General features: G+C 38.2%; 1 protein-coding gene across 1 annotated transcript in view; it reads right to left on the bottom strand.

The window, feature by feature from the left end:
• LOC150075236 (uncharacterized) overlaps positions 1-25,392 on the bottom strand; it is a 442,257-nt gene extending 416,865 nt beyond the window's left edge. The window contains exon 1 of the mRNA XM_090388815.1: positions 25,029-25,392. Within this exon, the coding sequence (XP_090244941.1) occupies positions 25,029-25,164 (136 nt within the window). The 5' untranslated portion in view covers positions 25,165-25,392. The remainder of the gene's footprint in view (positions 1-25,028) is intronic.
• Between the last annotated feature and the right edge of the window lie 450 nt (positions 25,393-25,842).

Here is a 25,842-nt window from a genome sequence, read left to right on the forward strand (position 1 = left end):
GAAATCCCCGTTCATTAAAATATTCTTTCTTGCTGTAGCACTAGAGAGAGAGAGAGAGAGAGAGATATCAACAGTCATTTATCTCCTGAATCTACGTCACATGTAGATGACGTATCAGGAGATGCGTGCCGGTGTCTGTGCATTATTGCGTGATTTTTCATTAGTGTGTAAAAGTGAAGTACGCAAGTTTCCGAAGGAATATTCAAACCATCATTACGTAAATAAGAATTCAAATATGTACTTCATCGATCACCCACACTCGAACGAACTTTAATTACGAAAGAAATGGTCATTTCTTTCATCTGAAAACTCTAAAAAACCTGATCCTTTAAAAAAAAAGTTTTTCCTAATTGCCTACTGCGGAAATTAACCAGTCAGGTAGAGAGCAGGGTAATGTTAATCTTCCGGAAATAAATGAGCTGCCAATATCAACAGATTTTGCTGGCTAGGTCGTAAACTAAAAATATCTACAAATAGCGAAAAAATACAAAGGCGAAAAAAGTAGTTTTCTGTGGAACATCATTCGATGTCAGCATTATTGCGAGATGGGACGATAAAAGTCGGTAACACAGAAATAACTTGTGATTCCGATAATTTAAAATGACACCGTTCATAATTATCTCTGCGAAATACGTTAATCTTCGCCAATATTTGAATTTTTTTTCTACCTTAAATCTCTTTTTTTTTTTCTTCCTTCTATGACCTTCGCTCGTGCTAATATTTTTCTCTTCTTTGTGGTGTTTATTTATTTCCGTTAATATTTACTCTCTTCGGTTTTTCCTTCCTTTTCTGTTTTCTCGGAATACACATATCCTCTCACTTGATTTCCCTTCTATTTGCCATATAAACTTATTAATCCACGTATGTAAGAAATGCATGGATCTGTAGGAAGTTCATTCTGTGAGAAATTCAAGAGTCCTGTATAGGCATTATATTACGAAAGACGAATGCGATCTTTCCAATTGCTCTTTGCTACCCACCCGGTGTTAGCAGTATATTATTAGAAATCTCGTACAGTTCTGAGATATTTTTATTAACAGGTATTTTAATAATCTGTTTCACCTGTCTTCATCGCAAAAAATAATCCAATGTTCCTAAAAAAAGTATTCTTCCCCACTAAAATTACCTAATTTGGAACCAAAGCGCCTTCTCATGATCCGTTCCTTGCGTCAAATTGGCTTAATACTGGACATTGAGTAACCACTGAACCTCCATATTTATTACTCTTCAAGGCATCTACTCACCTTTTAAGAGACTGATATTATCTATTAGAATTCCAATTTTTTAAGGCGCCAAGCCGTCGTTGACTGCCTTATGCTGGCCATCTATGTCCTTAACACTCCTATTTCTCTATATAATTGCTAGTAACAACCGAAAGACTGGCTTCAATTAAACTTTATTAAAATGATAAATAGATATATACATAAATAAAAATTTTAAAAAAATGATTTTTTTTCATATGCATTAACATGTCAGAATATGCCATAATAATTAAGACTATGAGGAGTATTTTGCCAGTTTGCCTATTTTTCTAGATTAAAAACCCGATTACTGGCTGGGAAGCGCCTAAACCTCTCGCCTGATACCGACTAACATGGCCACATTATGAAGAAAACAACTAAAAATTCATATTGTCATGACGGGATTGAACTCAGGCAGCTCCCACCCGTTAGAGAAAGACAGCGACCATAACCACTGTGTTACCTGCGAGAGTAGGCGCCGCCGTAGCCAGGTGGGAAGGAGCAGCAGTGCGTAGCACACGCTTCTTGATTAGACCGGGGTTCGAGCCCGTGACCACCAAATACGGAGGATGAGGAAAAAAGGAAAGGTCAGGGAAGGACCACCGCATATCCCCGGAGCAATATGGCCTTAGTTGCTAATGCTCCAAAAAACCAAATAACAACCAACAATAAGAAGGTAATCCTGCCTAATATGTTTCTATTCGGGGAGGGAAAGGAGGTGTGATTTTTGTATTTTAGCAACTTGGCACTTAACACACACAACATGTCTGTAATCGCACAAAACAAAACAACAAAAAAAAAAAAAAACACGTATTTCTGGGAGGAAAATCGTACTGAGAGCAACTAACTCAGAAGTTAAAAATAGTCCATAAAAATTCCTCGTATCATTGATGGGATTCAAACTGCAGTCTTTTCCACTCGATGTAGAAAAACGGTAATTAAAACCACATGGTTTTTGTGTTACCGGCGAGGGTGACCATTGAAAAATAACTTGTTCCATTAAGCTAATTCAGTTGAGGTGATTACAATGAGATTGACGATTACCTACTTTTAAAACCTAACCTAAAACTCATTGTTCTGCTGCAACAGCATTTTTGTCGTAGTTTTATAGTTTCATAGTGGTTTTGTTGTTTCAGTATTTGAAACTTGAAACTAATTTGCGAAATGAAGCACCTATACCATCTGCTTCAGTACAAAAAGCGCGGTAAGCTGATCAAAACCTCATTCAGTTATTTTTCCAAAACTATACGAATTTATTTTGAATTCGGGTACTCAGAAAAATGAGACTTATAAAGAAGCCTAGAAGTAGACAAATTATGTTCATCTTTAACGATACTCAGATATGACCCTTTTTTTTTTTGCAAGAAGGATTGGTTTTAGATGGATTGAAGTTCAGTATTTTATTTTTCCCGTTGGAAAATCATCGGGAGATCAGCATTTAAGGAATTGGTTGTGGATATTCATGAAGTTGTAACTTGTTCAGAGTAGGATTTGGCGAATTGGAAAGTAGAATAGTGTATGCTCTTCAGAAAAATTCTGGATAGGATTTCTAGTCAGCAGAAGAAAAAAGTTATTAATATACACGAAGAAAAGAGCAAATGAAAGAATAGAACCTTGAAAACTCCATGTAGATTAGAAATTAGAAAACAGAGTGCCATCTGCTATCACACGCAGTAAACGGTCAGGAGGAAATTGGCAACCCAACTGCAAAAACTGTAGGCAGGCCATAAGATAAAAACCTGCTTAAGACCTTTACGCCAAACGCGATAGAAAGCTGTAAAAATGTCTAAAGAAAGGATTGGGTTTCTCCAAACTTTTCCATGGAATTTTTCTACAAATGAATAATAGGAACCAAGAGACATCAGGCAGCGGATCGGCATAGCAGCATATCCAAAGATTCGATGACCATCCTTTTCCGAGACACAAGACATTGTTGTTGTTAGTTTCAGCATAATCCACATATTAATTGAATCACATGTACATGGAAGCAATTGATTAGCCTTTGTTTCACTCAGTTCTCTGTTTCAGTGATCAGTTTCTTTTGATATTCTGGAATCGAAAGAAAATAAAAATATGGCGGGCATTATTTTTATTTCTTACTACAGTGCAGCCTTATCACTATTACTGTCTCGCTTCTCTTCCCTTTTTTATACCTCTCTTAGTTTGAATTTCAGTTTTTCATTTTGTTCTAATTCTTCTTTAGTAACATTTCTTACGAAAGTTGACATTGTTGTTGTCATAGAGTTTTAGGAGCATCAGCGACTAAGGATATATTGTCTGTAAATTGGGTGTGTTCTATGGTCGATTTTATGTTTTCTGGACGAAAAATCCGAATTTCTGGGAGAAAATGAGATCGAGTAACTCAGCCACGTTGTGAAAAAGGTCTATAACAAATTCCTCACGTCATCGACGGGACTTAAACTTGGGTCTTTTCCACTCAGCGTGGGGAGGACGGCAATTCTACCATATGCGCTACCGACGAGGGCAATTTGACATTATGCCAAATCGTAGTATATCTTCAAAAAGATTAGAAGGTAAGATATTTAAATGCAGCTTAATAACAAATTAATTCAAATTACAAGCACTGTATCGTGAGAAAACGAATTTATTTTCCTTAAGACCACTTTCATTAAATTTCATAAAGTGCAGTTTCCAGTAATAGCCATAAATAGGAAATAATTCATGTCCAGTACTAGAAAGAGGTTTGTTTTTAATTCCAGTGGTCATTTAATTTGAACCATTTCTAAATTTAATTGCTTTCTTTTTATATCGTGGTCCGTTTACTACCAACTTTCTGGGGGGATTCTGACGCCTCACGGCAATAGCCATGAGGCGTCAGAATTGAGGCGCCACCTTCCCAGTGTAGTTGTTGTAGTTGGGTTTTAGGAGCATTAGCGACTAAGATCATATTGCTCCGTATATGCTGTCTGTAAATTGCTTGTGTTCTGTGATCGATTTTCTGTTTGCTGGACGAAAAACCTGAATTTCCGGGTGAAAAACCATGCTACCCTCGCCTGAGACGACCAACTCAACCACGTTGTAAAGAAGGCCCATAAAAATTCCTCCCGTCAAGTATACATCGGAAAGACAAGTCGTCCTTCGTGACGACTTCTCTTTCCGATGGCACAAGTGTGTTTCAGCAGGATAATTCGCCCTGTCACTCTGTACCCCCGTGGGTAGCAAAGTTGGTAGAATCGCCATTCTCCCCACACCGAGTGAAAAGATCTGGGTTAGAGTGCCGTCGATGACGCATTGGAATTTTTATGAGCCTTTTCCACAACGTGACGAATTTGCCGGTCGTAGGCGAGGGTAGCATCGTGTTTTTTTTCTCCCGGAAACTCAGGCTTTTTGTCTGGCAAAATAGAAAATCGAACACAGAACACGCAATTTACAGACAATACACACAGACAATATGGCCTTAGTCGCTGATACTACTAAAACCCTACAACAACAACAACAACAATAACTGCCACTTTGCCGGTATCAACGAACATGAAAGTGACTTCCGAATGCTACCTTGGCCACCAAATTTGCCGGATATCGATCCCATAGAACGTCTCTGAAATTATGTGGGCAGTCAGATCCGGCGTTCGATTCTCCACTACGGACTACTACTATTTCTATTATTTTTAGGCCACCCGAATAATTAAATTCATCTGCCGTGCTGTTTGTCTTATGTCTGTTAATTGCGTGTGTTCTATGGTAGATTTGCCTGTTTTGGTGGACGAAAAACCTCAATTTCTGGGGGGAAAACCTTGCTATCTACGTCTGAGACCGACTAACTCAGCCACGGAGTGAGAAAAGCCCATTAAAGTTCCTCGCGTCATGCGGAATTCGACCCCTGTCTTTTTCCACCCGGTGTGGGGAGGACGGTGACGATACCACTGTGCTACTGCGCAAATCTCCACTACGGACTAATTAAAAAAATTTAAATTATTATTTTAGGGTTGCCCGTAATTGAATACATTAACCCGTATTTGTTTCTGTAAATTGCATGTGTTCTATGGTCGATTTGCCTGTTTTGCTGGACGAAAAAAAACCCAGTTTCTGGGGAGAAAAACCTTCCACTACGGACTATCACAGGTCTGCGGGAGGCAATCCTAGCGACAGGGTACAACATACCTCCTACAACGTTCAGAAGTTTTATAGAATGCTGTCTCGCCGTTTAGCGAGGGCAAGAGGACATGCCCACTATTAGATAGGTGGTTATAATATTTTGACTTACTTACTGTCCAGTGAATCACATTATATGGTTTTTCGTCTGCGCACACAGTGGTATCGTCATCATCCTTCCCCACACCGGGTTCGAATCCTGTCGATGACGCGAGGAACTTTAATGGACTTTTTTCGCTCCGTAACTGAGTTAGTCGGTCTCAGACGTAGATAGCAAGGTTTTTATCCCCAGAAACTTGAGTTTTTTTCGTCCAGCAAAACAGGAAAATTGACCAGAGAGCACACCCAATTTACAGACAAAATAAATATATGGGTAGATGTAAATATTTACGGGTGACCCTAATATCATAATTTTAAACAATTTAAGTATATGTTTTTCCAATTTGATGGCTATATTCGATTCTGGCGGATTCCTGAACAACGTTATTTATCAGAGGATGTCATCCCAGCAGTAAAGTTTGGTGGACGTGTTGTCGTTGTATCGGGTTTCTTGTAGTTTCGGCTTACACACCATTGGTTATCGTTCCTCGAACGATGAATACCATGCAATACATTGACGTTCTGGAAAAAAATTTGGTCCTTCCCATACTCGTAAGTGTATTACAGTATAATTAGTATTAACTGTTTATTAGAGACATCCGGAAAATTATTTCATCTACCCATTTGTGTTGTGTCTGTAAATTGCGTGTGTTCTCTGGTCCATTTGCCTGCTTTGCTGGACGAAAAACCACGGGTTCCGGGTTGGGGGGGAAACCTTGCTATCTACACCTGAGACCAACTAACTCAGCTACGGAGTGAAAAAAGTCCATTAAAGTTTCTTGCATCATCGACGGGATTCGAACCGGGCCTTTTCCATCCAGTGGGAAAGACGGTGACGATACCACTGTGCTACCGCGCAGACAGTATAATTAGTATTAGTATTGGCAAATGATGCAAGAAGGCAAGTTATAAAACCATAAAAAAACCGTCCTACATCACCTTTCCATCGCCTCCAATAATTTTGTCGTTCTTCTTTGAATTTATTCAAACTACCCACCTAACAATGGGTGGAAGTTTGTTCCAACAATCGACTACCCGGTGACTGAAAGCAAACTTCTGCACATATATCCTGCAACCATCCTTCCTCCATTGAATTAATAGTTTCTACTCACTTGTGTAATCTGTGCAAGAGCAAGAATGCCATCAGCACTGAGCTTGTTCAATCCTTTCAATCCTCAATCGGATCACCTCGCAGGTGCCTAGTTTCCAGACGATGCAATTTGCAGAACTGAAGTCTTTCTTGGTAAGACTACTAATCTCGTTGCCCTTCTCTGCACCCGTTTCAGCAGATCTATCCTTCCTAAAATGTGATCCCAGACAGACCTGTATGCATTACTCAGGATGTAATAGGGTGGTAGAGAATGAAAAAGACCTGGGAGTAATTGTGCAGTCAGATATGAAGTTTTCTGAGCGGTGCGGACAAGCTGCTAGAACAGCCTGTATATCATTGTCAATGATATATAGGAATTTTGCTAGTAGGGAAAAGGTGGTAATTATCCCATTCTATAAGACAATGGTTAGGCCACGCCTTGAGTACTGCATACAGGTCTAGAGGCCTCATTTTAGGAAGGATGTACAGTTGCTTGAGCGAGTACAGAGAAGGGCAACAAGATTGGTAAGGGGAACGAAGAGATCCTTTTTTCCAAGAAAGGCTTAAGTTCTGCAAACTTCAGCGTCTGAAGAATAGGCACCTACGAGATGATCTGATTGAGATGTATAAGGCCTTGAATGGGTTGAGCAGGCTCAATGCTGATGGGACTCTTCCTCTTGCTTAGATTACGAACCTGAGGGGACATAAATTCAAATTGTGGAAATTTGCCTTTAGCCTGCGGGCAGTTGATTGCTGGAACAAATTTCCATTTGGCATTGTGGAGGTTGATCGCTTACATAAATTCACGGCGGAACTGGACAAACTCTTAATGGGAATGGATGTGTGAAATTGGTTTTTTTTTTTTTTTTTTTTGGCTGATGCTACGTAAGCTTGCTTTCGCATCATATGCCTCTATTACTACTGCTACTCCAGATTCAACCTAACCATTGTCTTGTACAATGGGATAATCACCTCCCTGCTAGCAAAGTTCCTGTATATCATTGACTAAACCCCATGAGCTGTTCTGCTCAGAAATCTTCATGTCTGATTGCACAATATCCCCAGTTCATTTTAATTTTCCACCACCCTGATATAGTACCACGTAGTTGATATGTTATTCTGGGATTACTGCTACCCATATGCAGAACCTTGCGTTTGTCACTGTTAAAACTCATCTGCCATTTTTCAGCCCATTTGCCTAATTTTTTTAGATCTTGTTGCAGTAGCATACTGTCATTAACCACCCTGCCAACACGTGAGGAATTTTTATGGGCCTTTTTCACAAAGTGGCCGAGTTAGTCGGTCTCAGGCGAGGGTAGCATGGTTTTTTTCTGTCGGAAACTGGAGTTTTTCGTTTAACAAACAGAAAATCCACCGACACACGCGCAATTGACAGTCAGCATATACGGAGTAATATGGCCTTTATCTCTAATGCTCCTAAAACTCAATAACAACAACTATCCTGCTATCTTTGTATCACTACAGCCTTTGACATTAAGCCTGATATACCTTCATCAGTATTATTAATAAATACAGAAAACAACAATGGACCCAGCACTGAACCTTGTGGGGGGATTCACAAATAACATTAGGCCATGAAGGGCAGTGTGCATTTATAACCACTCTCTGTCATTTCCCACTCAACCATCGCTTAATTCAGAGCAGTAACATGCTCATAATACCACCCTGCTCCAATTTGTTCAGCAATTGTACTGTTGCACATAATGTAACAGTATCAGTATTGTATAATATTCATGTTGTTTCATCATGACAGTGCACACGTCATATAGCACAGCCTGTAATGATTTCGCTTGAAGAAGTAAGCTCGCGAAAGCTTCATTTGCCCGCCCAGATTGCCGATCTTAACCCTGTTGAACACACTTGTGAAGCCATGCATCTTCGGCTTCGGGCCTAGCCAGCTCGTCCGCAATTTGTACCTGAGTTGTCTGCTGTGTCAAATGAGAAATGAACCAAAAATACCATTTTCCTACACTGGTGTGCAAAACTTAAGGACCAACACTATTTCTAAAGGTTACAACCACAAAATCTTTACTAAAGGTACTCTTTTACTGCTAAGAGTAGATTCAGTCTCAGCAGCGATTCTGGATGTCAGCCAATCTGGCGAGAGGTTGGCACACGGTATCACCCCGCAAACATCACTGAAAGGGAGATCGATATGGCGGTCGAGGTGTTCTCGTCTGGGGAGGCGTTATCTGGATGGACAAACACAACTCCAGATACTGGAAGGCGGTACTGTAACCGGTGTACGCTACTATACTGAGGCACTACTGTACTTCCCCATGTGCGTCTGTTCCGAGGTGCGATTGGCCCCGAGTTCGTGTTTATGGATGATAACGCCACACCCTATCGCACTGCAGCTGTTGATATGCTTTTGGAAAGTGAGGACATTGTTCGTATGGATTGGGACGGGACGCTCTGTGGAGACGCCTAGCAGCACGTCCATACCCACCAGAAAATGTTCACCAGCTGAAGACAGCGCTGACAGAGGAATGGACGATGTTACCGCAAGAACCTATCAAAAACATTGTTAAGGTATGGACAGGCGGTGCAAAGCTTGCATCCACATTAGGGGTGGCCATATCTCCTACTGAGGACCACCCCTTCCCTTTGTTCCATCTTTGGCAGTAATGCATCTGTATCATGGCAGCCAGTGCTATGTTGCCATTTTTGAATAAAGTCCCTCTGTACCGTTTTGTTTCCGTTGTTGTGTCGGTGTTGTTTCCTTCATCATTTCTGTACCTCACGGTAGGCTTTTCCTTTGGTAGGCTTTTCCCATATCCAGGCCACTCCTATGAGAAGCTACAGGTGAAAACTTGACTGGTCCTTAAGTTTTGCACACCAGTATATTATCAAATATTGGTTCGGTGTTCTATCGATGAGAATACAATATTAGGCCAAAGGTAAGCTGAAACGTTTTAAATAATGAATCAATATATTGATGCAACCTTCGAATCATGCTGGTGTCCAGTTACTTTTAGCAATATAGTATATGTAGTAAATATGTTACAAAATAGATGTGTTGCTTAAGTTTTGAAACAGGTATAGTTGGATTTATGAGAGTTCACAGGGCTCTGCGTGCGTGCTTGTTTGTCGTGTTCCATCCCACCAGAATATATAAAATAGAAGTTCTTGTCTCATTGATTTTTGCAACAATAAATTCTCTTCCAAATCACTCTCGCTACATTGCTTTTATTTTTTGCATGCAATAGTTGCATTTGGTTTTGTACGCAGCAATTTTAACTTTCTTTTTGCTTTCCAATACTAATCGAGACAGTACAATACTGTCTCGATATTATAAGCTATTGTTATTACAATATGACCTTGATTAGAAAATATGAGAGGCAGAGAAAAAGCAAAGTGAAATTTTTTTCTAGCACTTGTTCGAGCGACTTTCACAATAAAAAAACGCTCTGTTGTTTTTGGCAGATTATTGGACTAAAAGAAAAGACAGAAACTGTTTTCAGATAAATTTTTAATAGTTAGAGCTTTCTTTAATGAGTAATACATTTTTTGTCTCCATTGAACAATTTTTAACACGTATGGAGTTAACAGTTAAAACCACAAACACCTATGCAGTCCCAGTGGTAACATACACCTTCGGGACCATAGAATGGACTAACACCGAGTTGGAGGAGAGCATGAGAAACACAAGGGTACAGAGATGATCAAGAGCCATCAATACCCTAACGTCGCCGTGGAGAGATTGGCCATAGCTCGGAAAGAAGATGGAAGGGGGCTTGGTAGACCTCATCGAGCAACAGAAGGAAGTTTTTGAAAACCGGAAAGATTACTTCCAGAAAAACATAGCCCACTCAACCTAAGCGAGGAGACACATCCCGCCCAGACTAAACGAATAAAGCTAGAAAGATAGACAAAGAAGACATTCCAGTGACTTCCATGAACACCACATGGATAAAATGGCTTACAGTGCATGGCTCACGAATGGGACGCTCTTCACCAAGATGAAGAATTCATGCCTGCCATCGAAAACCAGGTAATCAACACCCGAAAATATGTCGAGAATGCCACCCGGCCTCATAAACGATCCAACACTTCACCGTGGGATTCTGGCTGATCAATCAGACAGAGTACACGCACAGACCCGACCAGCTCGCTGGGATAATTTGAATACATCAGAAATTAGTAGGGAAATAGCAGTTGCTCAAAGAAAGTGTACTGTGTTAAAAGTAAGAATCCCAGGGCATACTAGAGACCCCATATCCAGGCTTTACTGGGAGCGCGTATTGCGTACTAGAGACCCCATATCCAGGCTTTACTGGTGTCGCGTACTGCGTACTAGAGAACCCACAAGATTTACTGGGCGCGCGTCATAATAACAAACAAGACAATCTCGCAACAGACCGGGCATAACCCTCGTCGACAAGAAATAGCGGTGCCCAATACCAGAAACCTCCAGAAAACCTATGAAGAAAAGATTAGGAAGTATACAGATCTAAGGCAGGAAGTCAACGAGATCTGTCATACAAGAAAAGATGTGGTATACTAGGTGTGGAACAAGAATCTCCAGAAAGTCACAATCCTGAACACCTGTAAGATAGTCAGTTCCCCGACCAACAATAATAACAGCTTGACATAACAACCACCCTGTCCACTTGGTAGCAGTACCCGCCACGGGGTGGAACCCCCATCAGGGAGAAATAATAATAACAATAATAATAATTCATACTTTTATCATCACCATAAAGCGAGAATCCATTTAGCCTTACACTTAAACTTGTCACCTCGGTCACGTTATGTGGTGATTTACTAGAACGTTCTACAACACGCTGCCCAAAGTTAAAATTAATAAGATCTAGTTTCCTGTTAATCCCTAATTTTTTTATATTTCTCTCCTCCTCCCTGTTTTTTGGCTAACCTACTAATGGGAACTTACCTATATAATACCTTATAGACCTCAATCACATCACCCCTAAGATACCTAGTTTCCAAGCTGTCCAGTCTGAACTTTCTAATTCGTTTTTCATATGGACATTAATTAGTCCTTCTAATTCATTTGGTCACCCGTCTTTGAAGCCTCTCTAGAAGTGGTCTTTTTAGGTGCGATCTCACCAAGATCTTATATTTTTGGCCATGTAATGTACACTATATTGTCAAAAGCTTGGGCCAGAAGATTACTTTGGCCAACCTACTAGTGGGTAGAATTGTTATGGGATAATAATCCGGTGTTCGAAGAGCTTGCTATGTAGGGTATTAGTTGTTGTTGTTGTTGTTGTAGGGTTTTAAGCGCATCAGCGGCTCTGTGGTCGATTTGTTTGTTTGCTGAACGAAAAACTCGGGTTTCCGGAAGAAAATACCGTTTAACCCTTGTCTGAGACCGACTGACTCAGCCATTTGTGAAAAAAGCACAGAAAAATTCCCTGCATCATTGATGGGATTGGTACCCGGGATGGGAAGGACGGGTGGTTATATCCACTGTGCTACCGCGAGGGTACATCAATTATATATTGAAGAAATATATAAATTGATATATCCTTACAGCATAAAATGCTGATGTGAACTGATTCTCATGCTACATGGTGCGTACAAATTTATGCTGATGTTTTTATTTTCTAAGAGTGTTTTAAATTGATATATGGATAGACTAAAATTCGTCGTTTTATACAAATCCATTTCAGCAAAAAGGTAAACAATTCCTTTCGTTTTGAAGAGAGATTCTGTTTTCAGATGTTCTCTTGTAGTCTTGGTATAAAAAGAATAGTTTATTTCTGTTTCTTAGCTAGAAACTCCTAAACAATATAGGAAGGTGGATAAAGCAGATTGTTTTATCTGCCTGCTGTCCCATCTATTTCGTACTTTTTTATCTGTGCGTTCTTTGCCCCTCTCCAGCCTTCATTATAGAACTGCTTACTATCTCACTTCAGCTCCTGGTTCATCCATCTTGTTCTGCCTTCCCTCACGTCTGTGTCTATCCGTTTACTTCATCTCTCTCTCTCTCTTACACACGCGCACACAGTCAAGTCACTTATATATCCTGTATTTCGGTTCAAGTCTAAGCACTGGTGAAATAAAAACGAAATCTGAATAGACGGAGACAGTAGATGTGTTTCTCTGTGATGTTCTCCGACGTCTCAAGCCAATTTTGCATTATACTTTTACTCACTCACTACCTCATTCGTACATTTGATCTTGTACATCATATACACATCACGCTTGTGGACTTCTTATGTCTACTTGTTCACATGATTCCATGATAAATATTAATAACCCGTAGACTTTCGAAGCTGAAATATCTTCTATTGTCCCTGGCAAAAATCCATGGAAAATGAAGCCTGACATTTAGAAGTCAAGTTGGAAAAACGCCAGGTGGCATCTGCAGAAAACTTTCTGCACTGAAGTTAAATTTACAAAAAAAAAAAAAAAAACCCAAATCCACTTAATGCAGTTCAGAAACAGCGACACAGTTCAGCACACAATGACAAAGTGGCGCGGTATATATGTATATTAGAAAAACTACTTAATAGCCAACGTTTGTTATGGCAGTACCTCCATGATAAAGTTGGATTATCGACTGGAACACATTGTGTGATAGACAAAAACTGTCTCTAATCCTTATATAAGTGCCTACAAGTAAATTTAGTATTCAGCAGTTGTAATTACCAGTCGCTATGAGATAGGTAATTAGAGAAAGAGATTTGTGAACGAGCTTCATTGCCTTAATTTACACTGATGGACCTTATTCTGATGAAGTAAACAGATAGGCACAGTTAGGCAGCGCATAAATTTTGGGTGTCGGTTGACACCCAAAATTTATGCGCTGTCGCTGATTGTAAATCGCTTAACTGAACATCATACAAAACATTTCAAACTTCAATATTTACTGCATGTAATATGTTCACAGATTTTTGTTTTCTCTTTTCGTAAAATGTGTTTGGTTTATTTAATTGCGGCTGTGTTTAATTGATTCCACAAAATAAGTGTCTGAAAAATGAGAACTCATATCCTCTTATGAAAGCAATCAATGCCATAGTGATGTTTATATGAGTCGCACTTAAATTATGATTTACGAACATTCCAGAGATTTTTAAACAGGCCAAGAATTTAATAAACTTCCCAGTTAATATTTCATATGACTGGAAATGACTGCTGTGCTTTTAAGGAAAATTAATTAGTTTGCCACTTCACTTAAATTTCTACCGCTACCGAAGATGATTGTGCGTTGCTTAGAAATTTTCCAAAACTTCTCTGTAATGAACTTCATAACAGTAATTATCAATGAAGTAACTTGGCTGTAAGTGAATTATCTTATTCGATTTCTTATAATATGAAAATGGATTATATGCAAGTGAGAGCAATTTTCACTCAAATACAGTAATTGTTGATCCCACACTGGAAAAAGAATTTTATAGCGAACATAAATGCATACTAGAAATACTTCAAGGAAAACTGCATTTTCATGAATTTAAAAGCGTTCTTTTTATTATTATTATTATCTTTTTTTTTTTTTTCTAGCCATAATCCACTCTCTATGGATTATGGCTAGAAAATATAGGCATAATCATTTCATACCCTTCTCGGTTCGAATTTTTTTTAGCAGTCTAAGTATTTTAAAAATAAAAGCTAATAATCAATACCGAAATATTTATAACGTGGAAAAAAGATTTTTTTTTGGAAATATAGCAAAATATAAACAAACTCAGAAGTTTTTGGCATGTAATCGAACTCCGGTGCTCATTTGTCATACGCGTTGGCCTGTTTGATTATGTTGTGATTGTTGGGTCCAAAGTAGGCCAGCACCTCTGTATGAATTAAACATAATTTCCTGAAATAGTAAAGAAACTTCCTGATATAGTTCAAAATTGAATTTGCGCATTATGGACATTTTTCATTCCGTGGCTAAGTTATTCGATCTCAGGCGATGTTAGCAAAATTCCTCCTCTTCCTCTGGAAATTCGGGTTCTTTTCCAGTAAAACAAGCAAACGGACCAGAGAACGAACGCAGTTTATGGTCATAATACACATCTGTATATTATTCTCTGGTGGCCCTAATATGACGATTTTTTTTTTATTCCTGGATGTTAAAGAGAGCGCAATATTCATTCAATTGTAGCAGTTGTTAATCCCACACCGCATTATTACTTGGAATCAATTTTCTTCCGGTTTATTAGATACCAGACTTAATATTTAAGTTCATAATACATTTTACGAACAAAAGTGCACCAGAAATATTCACAAACTTCTGCGCAAATTAATTTATTTACGGGTACGTTAAGTAGAAGTTTTCGTACCAAATAGGTTCTGCTTTCTCCTGCCTCGGTAATCCAAATAAATTCATTCTACTTGTAAATTTGCTCATATCCAGTCAGTTCCGAAAAATGGTGACACATCCTCACTTATAATTGTCGCCTTGATGTGCTTCCCTCTGCTCTTTCCAACGTAATGGAGTAAGCTATCAGTTGCCAGTTCTTAAGCTATCTCGAAACTTTCCATCTAATCAATGTCTAATATGGATTCCAACAATATCGATCCACTGGTCGTAGCTGAGTGACCGGGATTCAAGCCCGTGACTTTTAAATACGGTTTTGTTTCTTGTATTCTTTAGATCTTGCGAACTCCTCTGACCGTATGGTCGTCCTGAAGTATAAAGAGAAAATTTATTTATATATTGGAATATGCTACTCATCTTTGAACAAAGTGAATGGGAAAATTTGGTGAAACTCATGCAGTTCCCCCTTTACATTTCTGAGCCTTTTTGATCGTGTTTGGCATAAAAGCTTTCTAAATATGTCACAACTTTTTTTTGCAAATGGTTATCCAATTTTCTCTCTGAACGCTCACTGTGAGGGATGGTAGATGACATTCTGCTTTGCTTTTTGACGTCTCCACTAATGCCCGTATTCCCCAAGGTTCAGTTCATTACCCCAATCTTTTCCCTGTATATTAACGACTTTCTTCCACTGAATTGGAATCCTATCCATAGTTTTGCTAATGATAGCACGCTGGTCCTTGAGGCTGTCATAGATATTCTCTCAGGTATGCCAAGCTGGGCTTACTATCTGGGAGTCTAAAACGCTGATGGAACTGATATTTGTGTGACACTCAAGTGAAGTGGGCTTAATTTCGGCGAAGTGCGTTTGGTCTGCGACCGCCAAATCCTCTGCTTGCACCTTCATCATGGAAAGACTGTTTGTTACCCTGGGAATAATCCCCATGTGCAAGTCCTGAAGTGCGGTACCTAGCATACCACCCAGAAGCGAACCAACGTAAGCAAGGGTCGAGGTGTGGCTCCCACACCACACGGAGGAATACCTTCCCTCTGTGTTACCAGGCTAAACTATATGGTAGATGACTCATCAACCAGTACGATGCAACCACTTTGAAGTGGTGGATCCCAAGTTCAGTCTCCAGAGCAAAGCTCCGGCAATCCCTCATCTCTTCCATCATGCAGAACAGGCCTGGGCAAACTATGGCCCCCGGGGCGCATGCGGCCCGCGAGCTTTAATTGTATTTTCTAAAAAAGTTTACTAATTTTATGCCTTTTGCGACGACTTTTTGAAAAATAAATTTGTATATGTAATACATTATAGAATTTGTCGACTTGTAAATTGTTTTATCATCTCTGTATCGTTCAAATTGGGATAGAATTTGAAATTGTGCGCGAACCGGAGCGAGCCAACGGGCGCTTTTATAACTATATAATTTGCGATTATAAACTAACCGCTCGAAACTACGGTAACAGACACCCGGTGATGACGACACCGACTTTGCTGTGGTGGCGGAGTAATAGGATAGGACTGCTGACCGGCCGCAGTTCCAATCTGTTTTCTCTGACGGTCATCCCGCAGTTAGTTATCTTCGGTTATTATCTTGGTGCCAGTAGCGATAAAAATAATATTTACACCCTTTTAAAAATGAATAAAAAACGAAAAATTCAACAAGAGCATCGTGTCTTCAATGAAGAGTGGAACACAAAATATTTTTTGCTAACATAAATAACGAGACTATTTGTCTCATCTGCCTGGAGAGTGTCTCAGTGTTGAAAGAGTACAATATTAAAAGACATTTCACTACTAAACATTCCGAATATGGTGCCAATTTAACTCCGGAAGCGAGAAAGAAAACTGCTGATGGATTGATTCAAAATTTATCTAGACAACAAAATGTGTTTACGCGGCTAACTAAGGAACAAGAGGCTACTGTAGAGGCAAGTTTTGTTATTTCTCATATAATTGCAAAAATCAACGAGCTTTTTTTCTGATGGAGACTATATTAAAGAATGTATAACTGAAGCTTGTGGAATTATATGTCCTGACATTAAACACAAATTTGAGAATATAAGTTTATCTCGGCGAACAGTAGTAAGAAGAATTGAATGTATCGATACAAATTTGAATGAGCAATTATTATCAGTAGAATCCATAACATGGTACTCGATAGCTCTCGACGAAAGTAACGACCAAAAGAATACTGCGCAGTTATTAATTTTCATACGTGGTTGTACCTCTAATTTTGAAATTATTGAAGAGCTGCTTTCAATGCAATCTCTTAAAGACCAAACAACGGGAGCTGATATATTCGAAAAATGCTTAACAAGATATAATTTACAATGGAACAAAATGGTAAGCGACAACTGACGGAGCACCAAGTTCGACAGTTAAAAATGTTGGAGCGTTAAAGAAAATTCAGGATAAAATTTGTGAAAATTATCCTGATTATAATTTAATTACAATTCATTGTATTATACATCGACAAGTATTATGTAAAAATGTGTTAAAAGTTGAACATGTCACATCTTGTATTACTAAACTAGTAAATCGCGGGGCCTGAAACACAGACAATTCGTTAATTTTCTTCAAGATATTGAATCCGAGTACACAGATATTCCTTATCATAGCCAAATTCGATGGCTTAGCTTAGGAAAAGTTCTTCGGCGAGTATGGGATCTTAAAGATGACATCATTCTATTTTTAAAACTGAAAAATATTATGGACTTTCCCGAATTAACTGATAATAACTGGATTTGTGATTTTGCGTTTACCCTGAACATCATGACACACTTAAATACTTTCAACACCGTGTTACAAGGGAAAAATTTATACACCCATGATATGGTAAAAAGTTTGAATGGATTTCAATTAAAACTCCAGTTGTTCCTTCGACATTTATTGATTAACAAGGTAGACCACTTTCCAATCATGAAGTTGCTGAAGAGTCCAGAAAATAAATTTGAAAAATATTGTGAAATTATCAACGCTTTGAATGACGACTTTTCACGAAGATTTGGCGACTTCCGAAAAATTGAGACAAGTTTGACAATATTGCGCGACCCATTTTCAATAGAAATTGATAGTGCACCGAGTGAACTACAGCTTCAGATTATAGATCTGCAGTGTGATACCGATTTAAGGGAATTGCACCGTCGTGAGGAAATCTGTAAATTTTACAATACTCTTAATTCTGACAAATTCGACGAACTTACAAAGATTTTGCCCGAAAAATGTTGGTTATTTTTGGATCAATCTACATATGTGAACAATCATTTTCCATCATGAATCTAAATAAAAATTCTTTACGATCAAGCATCACCGATGAATATTTACAAGCAGTTTTAAGAATCTCAACTACAAAATTAACACCCGAAATTTAAAAAAAAACGTTAAAAGATGTAAAACAGTTCCATTCATCTCATTAAATTCTTGGTTGTTAGAGAATAATTTTTTTATGTTATATTTCTTCTTCATGATAACAAATAATATATATCTAAAAATAGTATTTTACGTGAGGCCCGCCTTCTTTTTGAATTCCTAATGTGGCCCTTCAGCCAAAAAGTTTGCCCAGGCCTGATGTAGAATGATTGATGTCTTTGAAGTTATGATGAACATCATGGCAAGATCCAGTCTTCCTTACATTTCAATAGTACAGCTCTAAAACGGTATTCGCAGGCCGACCGCTGATAGTCCACTTGACCAAACCTATTGGTAACGCTCCAAGAGCTTCCAAATCAGCTAGTGTAATAATCTCGCTACTTCTACTCTGCCAGATATTGACTGGAGGGAGTCCGAGTATTGTGTATGCGGGAGGGGGGGGGGGGGGCATTATCGAGACCACATTATGTCAAGTACCTGGGTGTATTATTGCCATGTGTAATTTTTTTTAATTACTTCGTATACAATGTCCTCCCCTCCCCACCTTTTATTACAACTAAATACATCATGATTTGTCAAATTAATAGAACAGACAGCTGCAAAAAGATCTAAACCTCCCGAACACTTCCTGGTTCATTCAGAAATGTACATGGTCAAAGTTCTAATCTCAGTGATGACCCTTTTCACTTACAGTCTGCAAAACGCCCCATATACTTTTTCTGAGAGAATCCCAGTTATTGGTTGATTCAACCACTGCTCGTCTCAGTCGCCCGAATTATTTGCTGTATGATTCCTTTCGCTTCAGAGGTGGTACTTTTGCATGCGTCTGCTCTGATCTTCCCTGTCAGCGACTTAGTAATTTAGAATCTCCTAGCTAAAAATCTCTCTACCACATTCTGTCAAGTTCATCTGTTGTCTATAGTTTTCCCAACTCCACTAATCACTTTGAATTCTTTGACTTCCTCTCTTTGAAACTTGAGTTTCTCCAGTAGAAGTTTCCTAACAATGAGGTAATTTTCCTTGTTGATTTTAATGTTCACAACTCCAGCTGGTTATCGTTTTATAGACACACACACACACACACACACACACACACACACACACACACACACACACACACACACACACACACACACACACACACACACACGAAATCCATTAGCAATGAGAAAAAGAAAACATGCATTGGCAAGAATGAAAATCACCTGTCTTCTCCAATATTCGAAGCGAAATGTAATGAACGGTTGTGTAATAGCCATCATGATTATTAGTACCAAGAGCTACTAGCTCTGTATAACTTTGAAAGAACATCTCATGGGATGACTCATTAGATCGATACAATGCTATAAAGAGAGAGAGAAGCATAAGAAAACCTAGTTCAGGTACTGTGAACATTAGCAACAGATGATATTGCTTCACCAAGTGCGTCTATAAATATATTTCGGAGTTGTAAATTCCACGTATTGCTACTGTCGAATACTTTAAGAATTTTGAATTCATTGAGTTCGTATAATGGTACCTTTTTTTTTTGGCTGAGTTCGTCATTAGCTTTGTTGAAAACAAAATGATTCATGTTAGAATATCTTTCTACTGTGTTTTTATCAGTATGCATTGACTAAGTCGCTCAGTTTTATGCTAGAGTCAAAAGGATTTCTTCTTAGAGCTTGCTACTACAAATACACTACGTTATCAAATGGAGTGCGACAACAGGGTATTCATGTAAGCAATTAAAAATAATTTTAATGTAGTATAGGCCGGTCTTTGGATATATTTTGCCATTCCTCTCGTAGAAAATCTACGAAGAACTGGGTTTTTTTAATGGGATATGCTGATCACTTCCTGTGGGTTTTGAGTGGACCACAGTTAACAGACTTTTCCCCAATAAATGCGGTTCCGTTATTTTTTTTTTTTGTTCGTATATTAGTTTATTTATTTTGTTTGTATATTAGTTATCTTAATTTACTCATGTTTTATATTTATTTATTTTTATTTTATTTACTCTCAATATGTTTATAAATTCATACCAAATCTACTATTTTATTACTGGTTTACGCTGTCTGTATACCTTTAGAGTTTATACCTGATTATTATAACTGATAATTGAACTGTGACTGATGTAAACCCTGCTAGCACCTTGCTGTTCAAAGGGTGAGACGATGATCTCAAATTTATTAAATAAATAAATAAATTTTAATGCAGTTTGTGTAGTTGGCTTCCGTATGCGATTTCGTACCTGCTTTCCAATTCGTCCTACAGATGCCCACTAGAATTAAGACTGCTGTTCTTAGGCGGCTATCCCAATTATAGCATTCTGCGCTTTATACCATGAAGCATACTCCTGCTGAAACATGTTTAACTCCACCGTAAAATTCCATCAGTGTAGAAAGTGCAGCATTGTCTACGATATCAAGTGGGACAAAAAAAATCATATTAAGGTTACTCGAGAACAACGTTGTATTATGCTCATAAATTACCTATGTTAATTTGCTCATAAATTACCATAAATTTTTCTTGCAAGATCCATGATCCATAATCAACTTCCTTCACTATCCATAATCGACACAAATTCTGTTGTAGCATTGGAATTTTTCTTGGTGTCGTAAATTGGAATTTTTCTTGATGTCGTAAATTAAACTCTTTGGAGAAATTTCCTAAATTTTCACCTTTTCTAATTCTATTAATAATTTCCGTTATTTTGTTGCAATGTTAAAACTACGCGTTTCGTTTTCGTTCACATTTTATCGTAAAATATTGAGAAAAATAATAAATCGCACAGTTTCGGGCCGATATTATTCTTACCGAATTTGAGCTAAACTAATCTGAAATTCACTCATGGTTTTCTGAGAAAACCCAGTAGGCTCTGTAATATTTTTCCAAAGCACATTTCTGAAGGTCACATAGAATTCTAGAGATCGCAACCATAAAACAATTTGCGGTTTTCGGTTTATTGGGTTTTTTTGTTTGTAGAATTGTTATAAACAGGTAGTAAACTCGACCTTTTGCTTGTTATAATCAAAGTTCAATTTGCAAACTTGATCACTATAACCGGAGTTTACTGTACTACCATTAATAAAAAAAAAAAAAGAAGAACGATCAGCCTTTCAAATTACTCCGGATAACCGACGTTCTACGGTACGTGTAATGTGGACATTCGAGACCCAAATTCTGATTGAAGAATTTCAGTTTCCAGTTTCCGCGAGCACACTATCATTGTAAACGTTGATAAGCATTGACTTTTGTGGTCCATAGCTCATTTGTGCGCCACAGTTCATCAGTGAAAATCGTCCAGTGTCTTGATCATGATGATCACACTGAAATTTTCTCCTCTACTGAGTGATTTTTTAATCCTGGACCTGAATAAAAGATCAAACGTTTGATATTTCTCTTTCCTATCTCTCAAAATACTGGATCAATCGCTTCATGATTAAACTTGCGCATATCCTTTCGACTTCTGCTTCCATATGATGTTCGATACAATTGTCCTATAAAAACGGTTTATAACAGCACATATAGGGCTGGAATTTACTGCTGCTACATGAAGTTTCTTCTCATTCTTCTTCGAAACAGGCTGCATACAGAATGTTTCCAGAAAGGGGTCTTTATAGCGGGTAATCTGGAGTTCGATATGTCCTTTTCCAGAGCAAATAAGAGCGGTAAACTGACCCCAACAACACCTAATCCAGTTTGCAGACCGAAACTTCATTCATTTGCAAATAAATTTTCAGTCTATATATTGATTCTCGAGACTTTCATTCGAACAAAACGGGAAAATCGCTGTAACCTGTTTAATATTATGAAAGAGCTATGAAATTGGTAGTTTGGAAGAGTCCATATCTTTATCACCAATTTTAAACTGTCGCGGTTGTCGGGATGAGCTCCTCGAACCTCGTAGCCCTTTAGTTTCGCATTCATTTTAATGAACGATAATGCCTGCTGTGTGTGGTATGTACTGCAATAAGCTAAGGCCATGCGCTACATTAATGCCATTCTTCAAATTGACTGTGATGTTTTTTAAACCGAATTGTTGACATAATATTTTGTATATTGCGATACATTTCATATCAGCTCCTTCACTCAGTTAAACATTTTTTTTTTTAATTTCGTTGAATTTATTATTGATTTTTCATTCAATTTCCTAGTTAAACAAACTAACAAAGCGTAATCATTGCAAGATCAGGGAGTGAGTGAGAGTATTTTTCATTTCTGTAAATGGAAAAATAGTCTCATTCACTAGTTATAATAATAAGAAGAAAGATTATGATCAAAATTCTGGAAAAGTGATATGATGAAAATAGCCAAAAGAATTGCGAGATCTTTCTCTTAAGTATTGCATGAATTAAGGAAAAGGACATTTAGATGTTCCTATAAGTAAGCTAAGCGAAAATTTGCGTTCTCCTTATTTACAATCAGTGTAATCATGATATTGGCGCATATTCTTCTCTAATTATGCCTTTTTTGTTTATTTTAGATATGCATTAAGTTCCAAACAGATATAGTGCTGAGGTGTTAGTATACTGTGTCTGTAATTGCGTCTATTCGTCAGTCGGTTTGCTAGTCGAAAAATCCGAGTGTTTCCAGAAGGAAAAAACTATGCAACCCTTGTCCGAGTCCAACTAACTCAGCCACGCTGTATAAAAATGTCCATAAAAATTCCTCGCGTCGTTGACAGGCGTCGAAAACTCAGGCCTTCGAAAACACGCTGTGTGGGAGGACAGTGATTATAACCACTTTGATACCTGCGAGGGCATCTGATTAGTATTTATGTAAACAGTGAAAACAATTCCAGTAAATAGATCGATATTTAGACTAACAAAAGTGGACTGAAAAAGTTCGCTGTACTCAACTCTACATATCCAAAGTTATGAACGGAGAGCATGGTTTCAGCGAATGTATGTCAATGATTGCAGAGAGTAAGTGGCAGCACACTTATTTTTCCATTTTGCAGATCATTGATCTCGTAGAAGTTATTATGATTAGGGGAATGGTTATGATCGATAAAGGGATAAGGGTTATGAAACTGGATGAATGAAAATGCCAGCCAGATGGAAAAATCTATCAAATCGGAGATAACCTGAAATAGTAATATTTATATCTAGCCTTAACTGGTGGTTGCAAGATTGGAGAGCTATATATTCTATATACTGTACTATATTACTGTATATTCCTACGACTGGTTGCTGTTGCATCGGTCACTGTGTTATGCTGCAGAAACCTATGTTCAAGGTCAGTTTTCGTGTTTAACGGGACAACAAACTCAAAATACCTCACTGGGGAAAATGTTCCTGGAGTTATTTACGCCCTTCTTCGGAAATCAACCAATTAATGTTCTCAATGAAAAGGCGTTTATATAATAAATTCTTTCAGCTGCCGAAGGGATTTAAACACAGGTTTCTCCAAACTAGTGTCAAATGACAACGCCACTATGTTCGCAAAGAGGATGGATATTAAAAGTAAAACAGTAATGGATGCACAGAATCAGTCTGTCTTTGGACTGCTGAGCATTCCAATGTTTCCCGACACTGTAGTGAGAAGACGCCACTAAATGCTATTATCAGTAAGTTGTAAATTGAAATAGTCTTCTGATCCTCTGTGGTTGTACCAGAGTATAAACATTTTTTTAAAATCTCTGTTATCTTGTCTGTTGTAACATATGAATGCAAAACACCTAAATATTTTTAACAACAATGATGATAGAAAAAGCACAAAGAGACAAATGTAAAAATATACAACAAACAGATGACGGGTGGAAGATAAAAGGATGGGCTACGAAGAAATGAAGAGAAGATACAGCCTTCGTAGCTCAGTGGTCACAGCACTAGTCTTGTAAACCACTGTTCCATCCTCACCGAAGGTTCAACATTCTATATCATCTGTTCCTTAAGGCCTGAGGTAGCCGAGTGGTCAGGGGCCCGAGTGCAGTAGCACACGCTCTTTGAGTGGACCGTAGTTCAAGCCCGTGACTGCTAAATACGATTAACGTTTGTATTGATTTATTTATTTATTGTAAATCCACTGACCTGCTGGTCGTGCCGGAGTATAAACGAGAACATAATTAAAAATACTGTTTCGATTGTAGTGAACTCAACCCGAAAAGAAAATTGAAAAATAAAGATAAATTCAGGAAAATACCACCAGGAGGCAGCTCGAAAATGAAGGGAAGTTAAGCACTTGATGACAGCACGCTTAAATTTTCTTCCTTACTGACGGTTAAAAGCTAAAAATTTTCATTAAGATTGTCCTGTTTTTGGTGATCCATTACTATAATCGCTAAGACAGTAGAAAGAATCGGACCACTATACCCTCCGCTCAGCAATCTAGAACGACCACGCATTTAGCTTTGAACTACCGTAGCCTTACACAAATACCAGTACCTGCAAAAATAACTTCAAGATTTCGTGATAAATTTCCATTAAAACCCATGTGGATCAGAATTCCAGCGCAACCATTTAAAGCATCTTATGTAAATCTATGTTACTTTAACATTCTAAGTAACTCTGTTTATCCAGTAAGGTAAGCAAGTGGAGTAATCGAAATCATTTTGTTATCTGATTACCAATCTACTCAAGCTAACTTCAGCAGATTGAAGCGGAAATGGAAGCCAAATAGACATGACTTCTTACTCAGCTGGAGAGGATAACAAAACTATAAAGAGGAATAAAAAAGCGAAAGCGAAACCAAAGGATTGGGAATATTAGATGCACGGCTTGATTAATCTTTCCATTTTTGATTAAAAGAAAAAGACAACTGCTATCATAATTAAGTTTACATTTAAACAATCTTACTATGCCATCCCGATGACGTAACAAGGAGATAAATATCTTACAAACAAAGTGTCGTGATAGGAATGCATGTTTTACTCACTGGCTGCTACTGTGGTAGAAACCAATGGCGGAATGCTCGTATCGTCTCCTGGCGACGGCCGGGCGTCCGCACGGTGGTGGCGAGCCCATAGTAACCAGCCGGTTATGAACGCTGCAAGAGAATGGCCAGCCACCATTGTAGCCAGCTCTGTTGGTGGTTCTTTATAAAGTCTTCACATAACAGCAGGACAATCCCTAAGCGGTGGCAATGCACGCAGCGTGGTCTTGAGGAAAAACTGTTACACACACGACGACAGGTGCATAACGCGTGCACACAACTGAATCACTGCTCCGACAAATGGATGTACGCTTAAGTGTGCTCTCGTAAGTTTGACGGCATAGATCGGATGCTGACGGTGTGTTCACTTTTCTCTCTCCGGTCGGCTGACTGCAGATATTCAAAGCCCAAAACTGCAAGCGACGGTTTGTTTCTTTCGATGCAATGCCATCTGGTGACAAACGCTGTATTTACGTCAGATTTGTCGGAGTGGCTTTCATTGGTTAAAAGATGATTTGTAGTCATCTCCTGAAGGATATAGTATGTATCAAACAACATAATAAATATGTGGTAGAATATTTAATATACGATTATAAATCTATTAGAATGTCCAGAATGTTATCTGATTATCGAACCAATAATATATAAATGCGCAGCGCTTATTTATTGCATTTTCAATAGTTATTTGCCAGTCCCTAATATTTTGAATATGTCATTGCCTAATCTTAAATAAATAGATAATTAATGCAGAGAAAATGGATTTATAATATCTATATTCTTCCTGGCAAAATCAAGTTTTTTTAAAAAGATTTTTGTA

Source organism: Mastigoproctus giganteus, chromosome 14, assembly GCF_048544385.1.
Source record: "Mastigoproctus giganteus isolate SK-2022 chromosome 14, ASM4854438v1, whole genome shotgun sequence".
NCBI classification, from domain to species: domain Eukaryota; kingdom Metazoa; phylum Arthropoda; class Arachnida; order Uropygi; family Thelyphonidae; genus Mastigoproctus; species Mastigoproctus giganteus.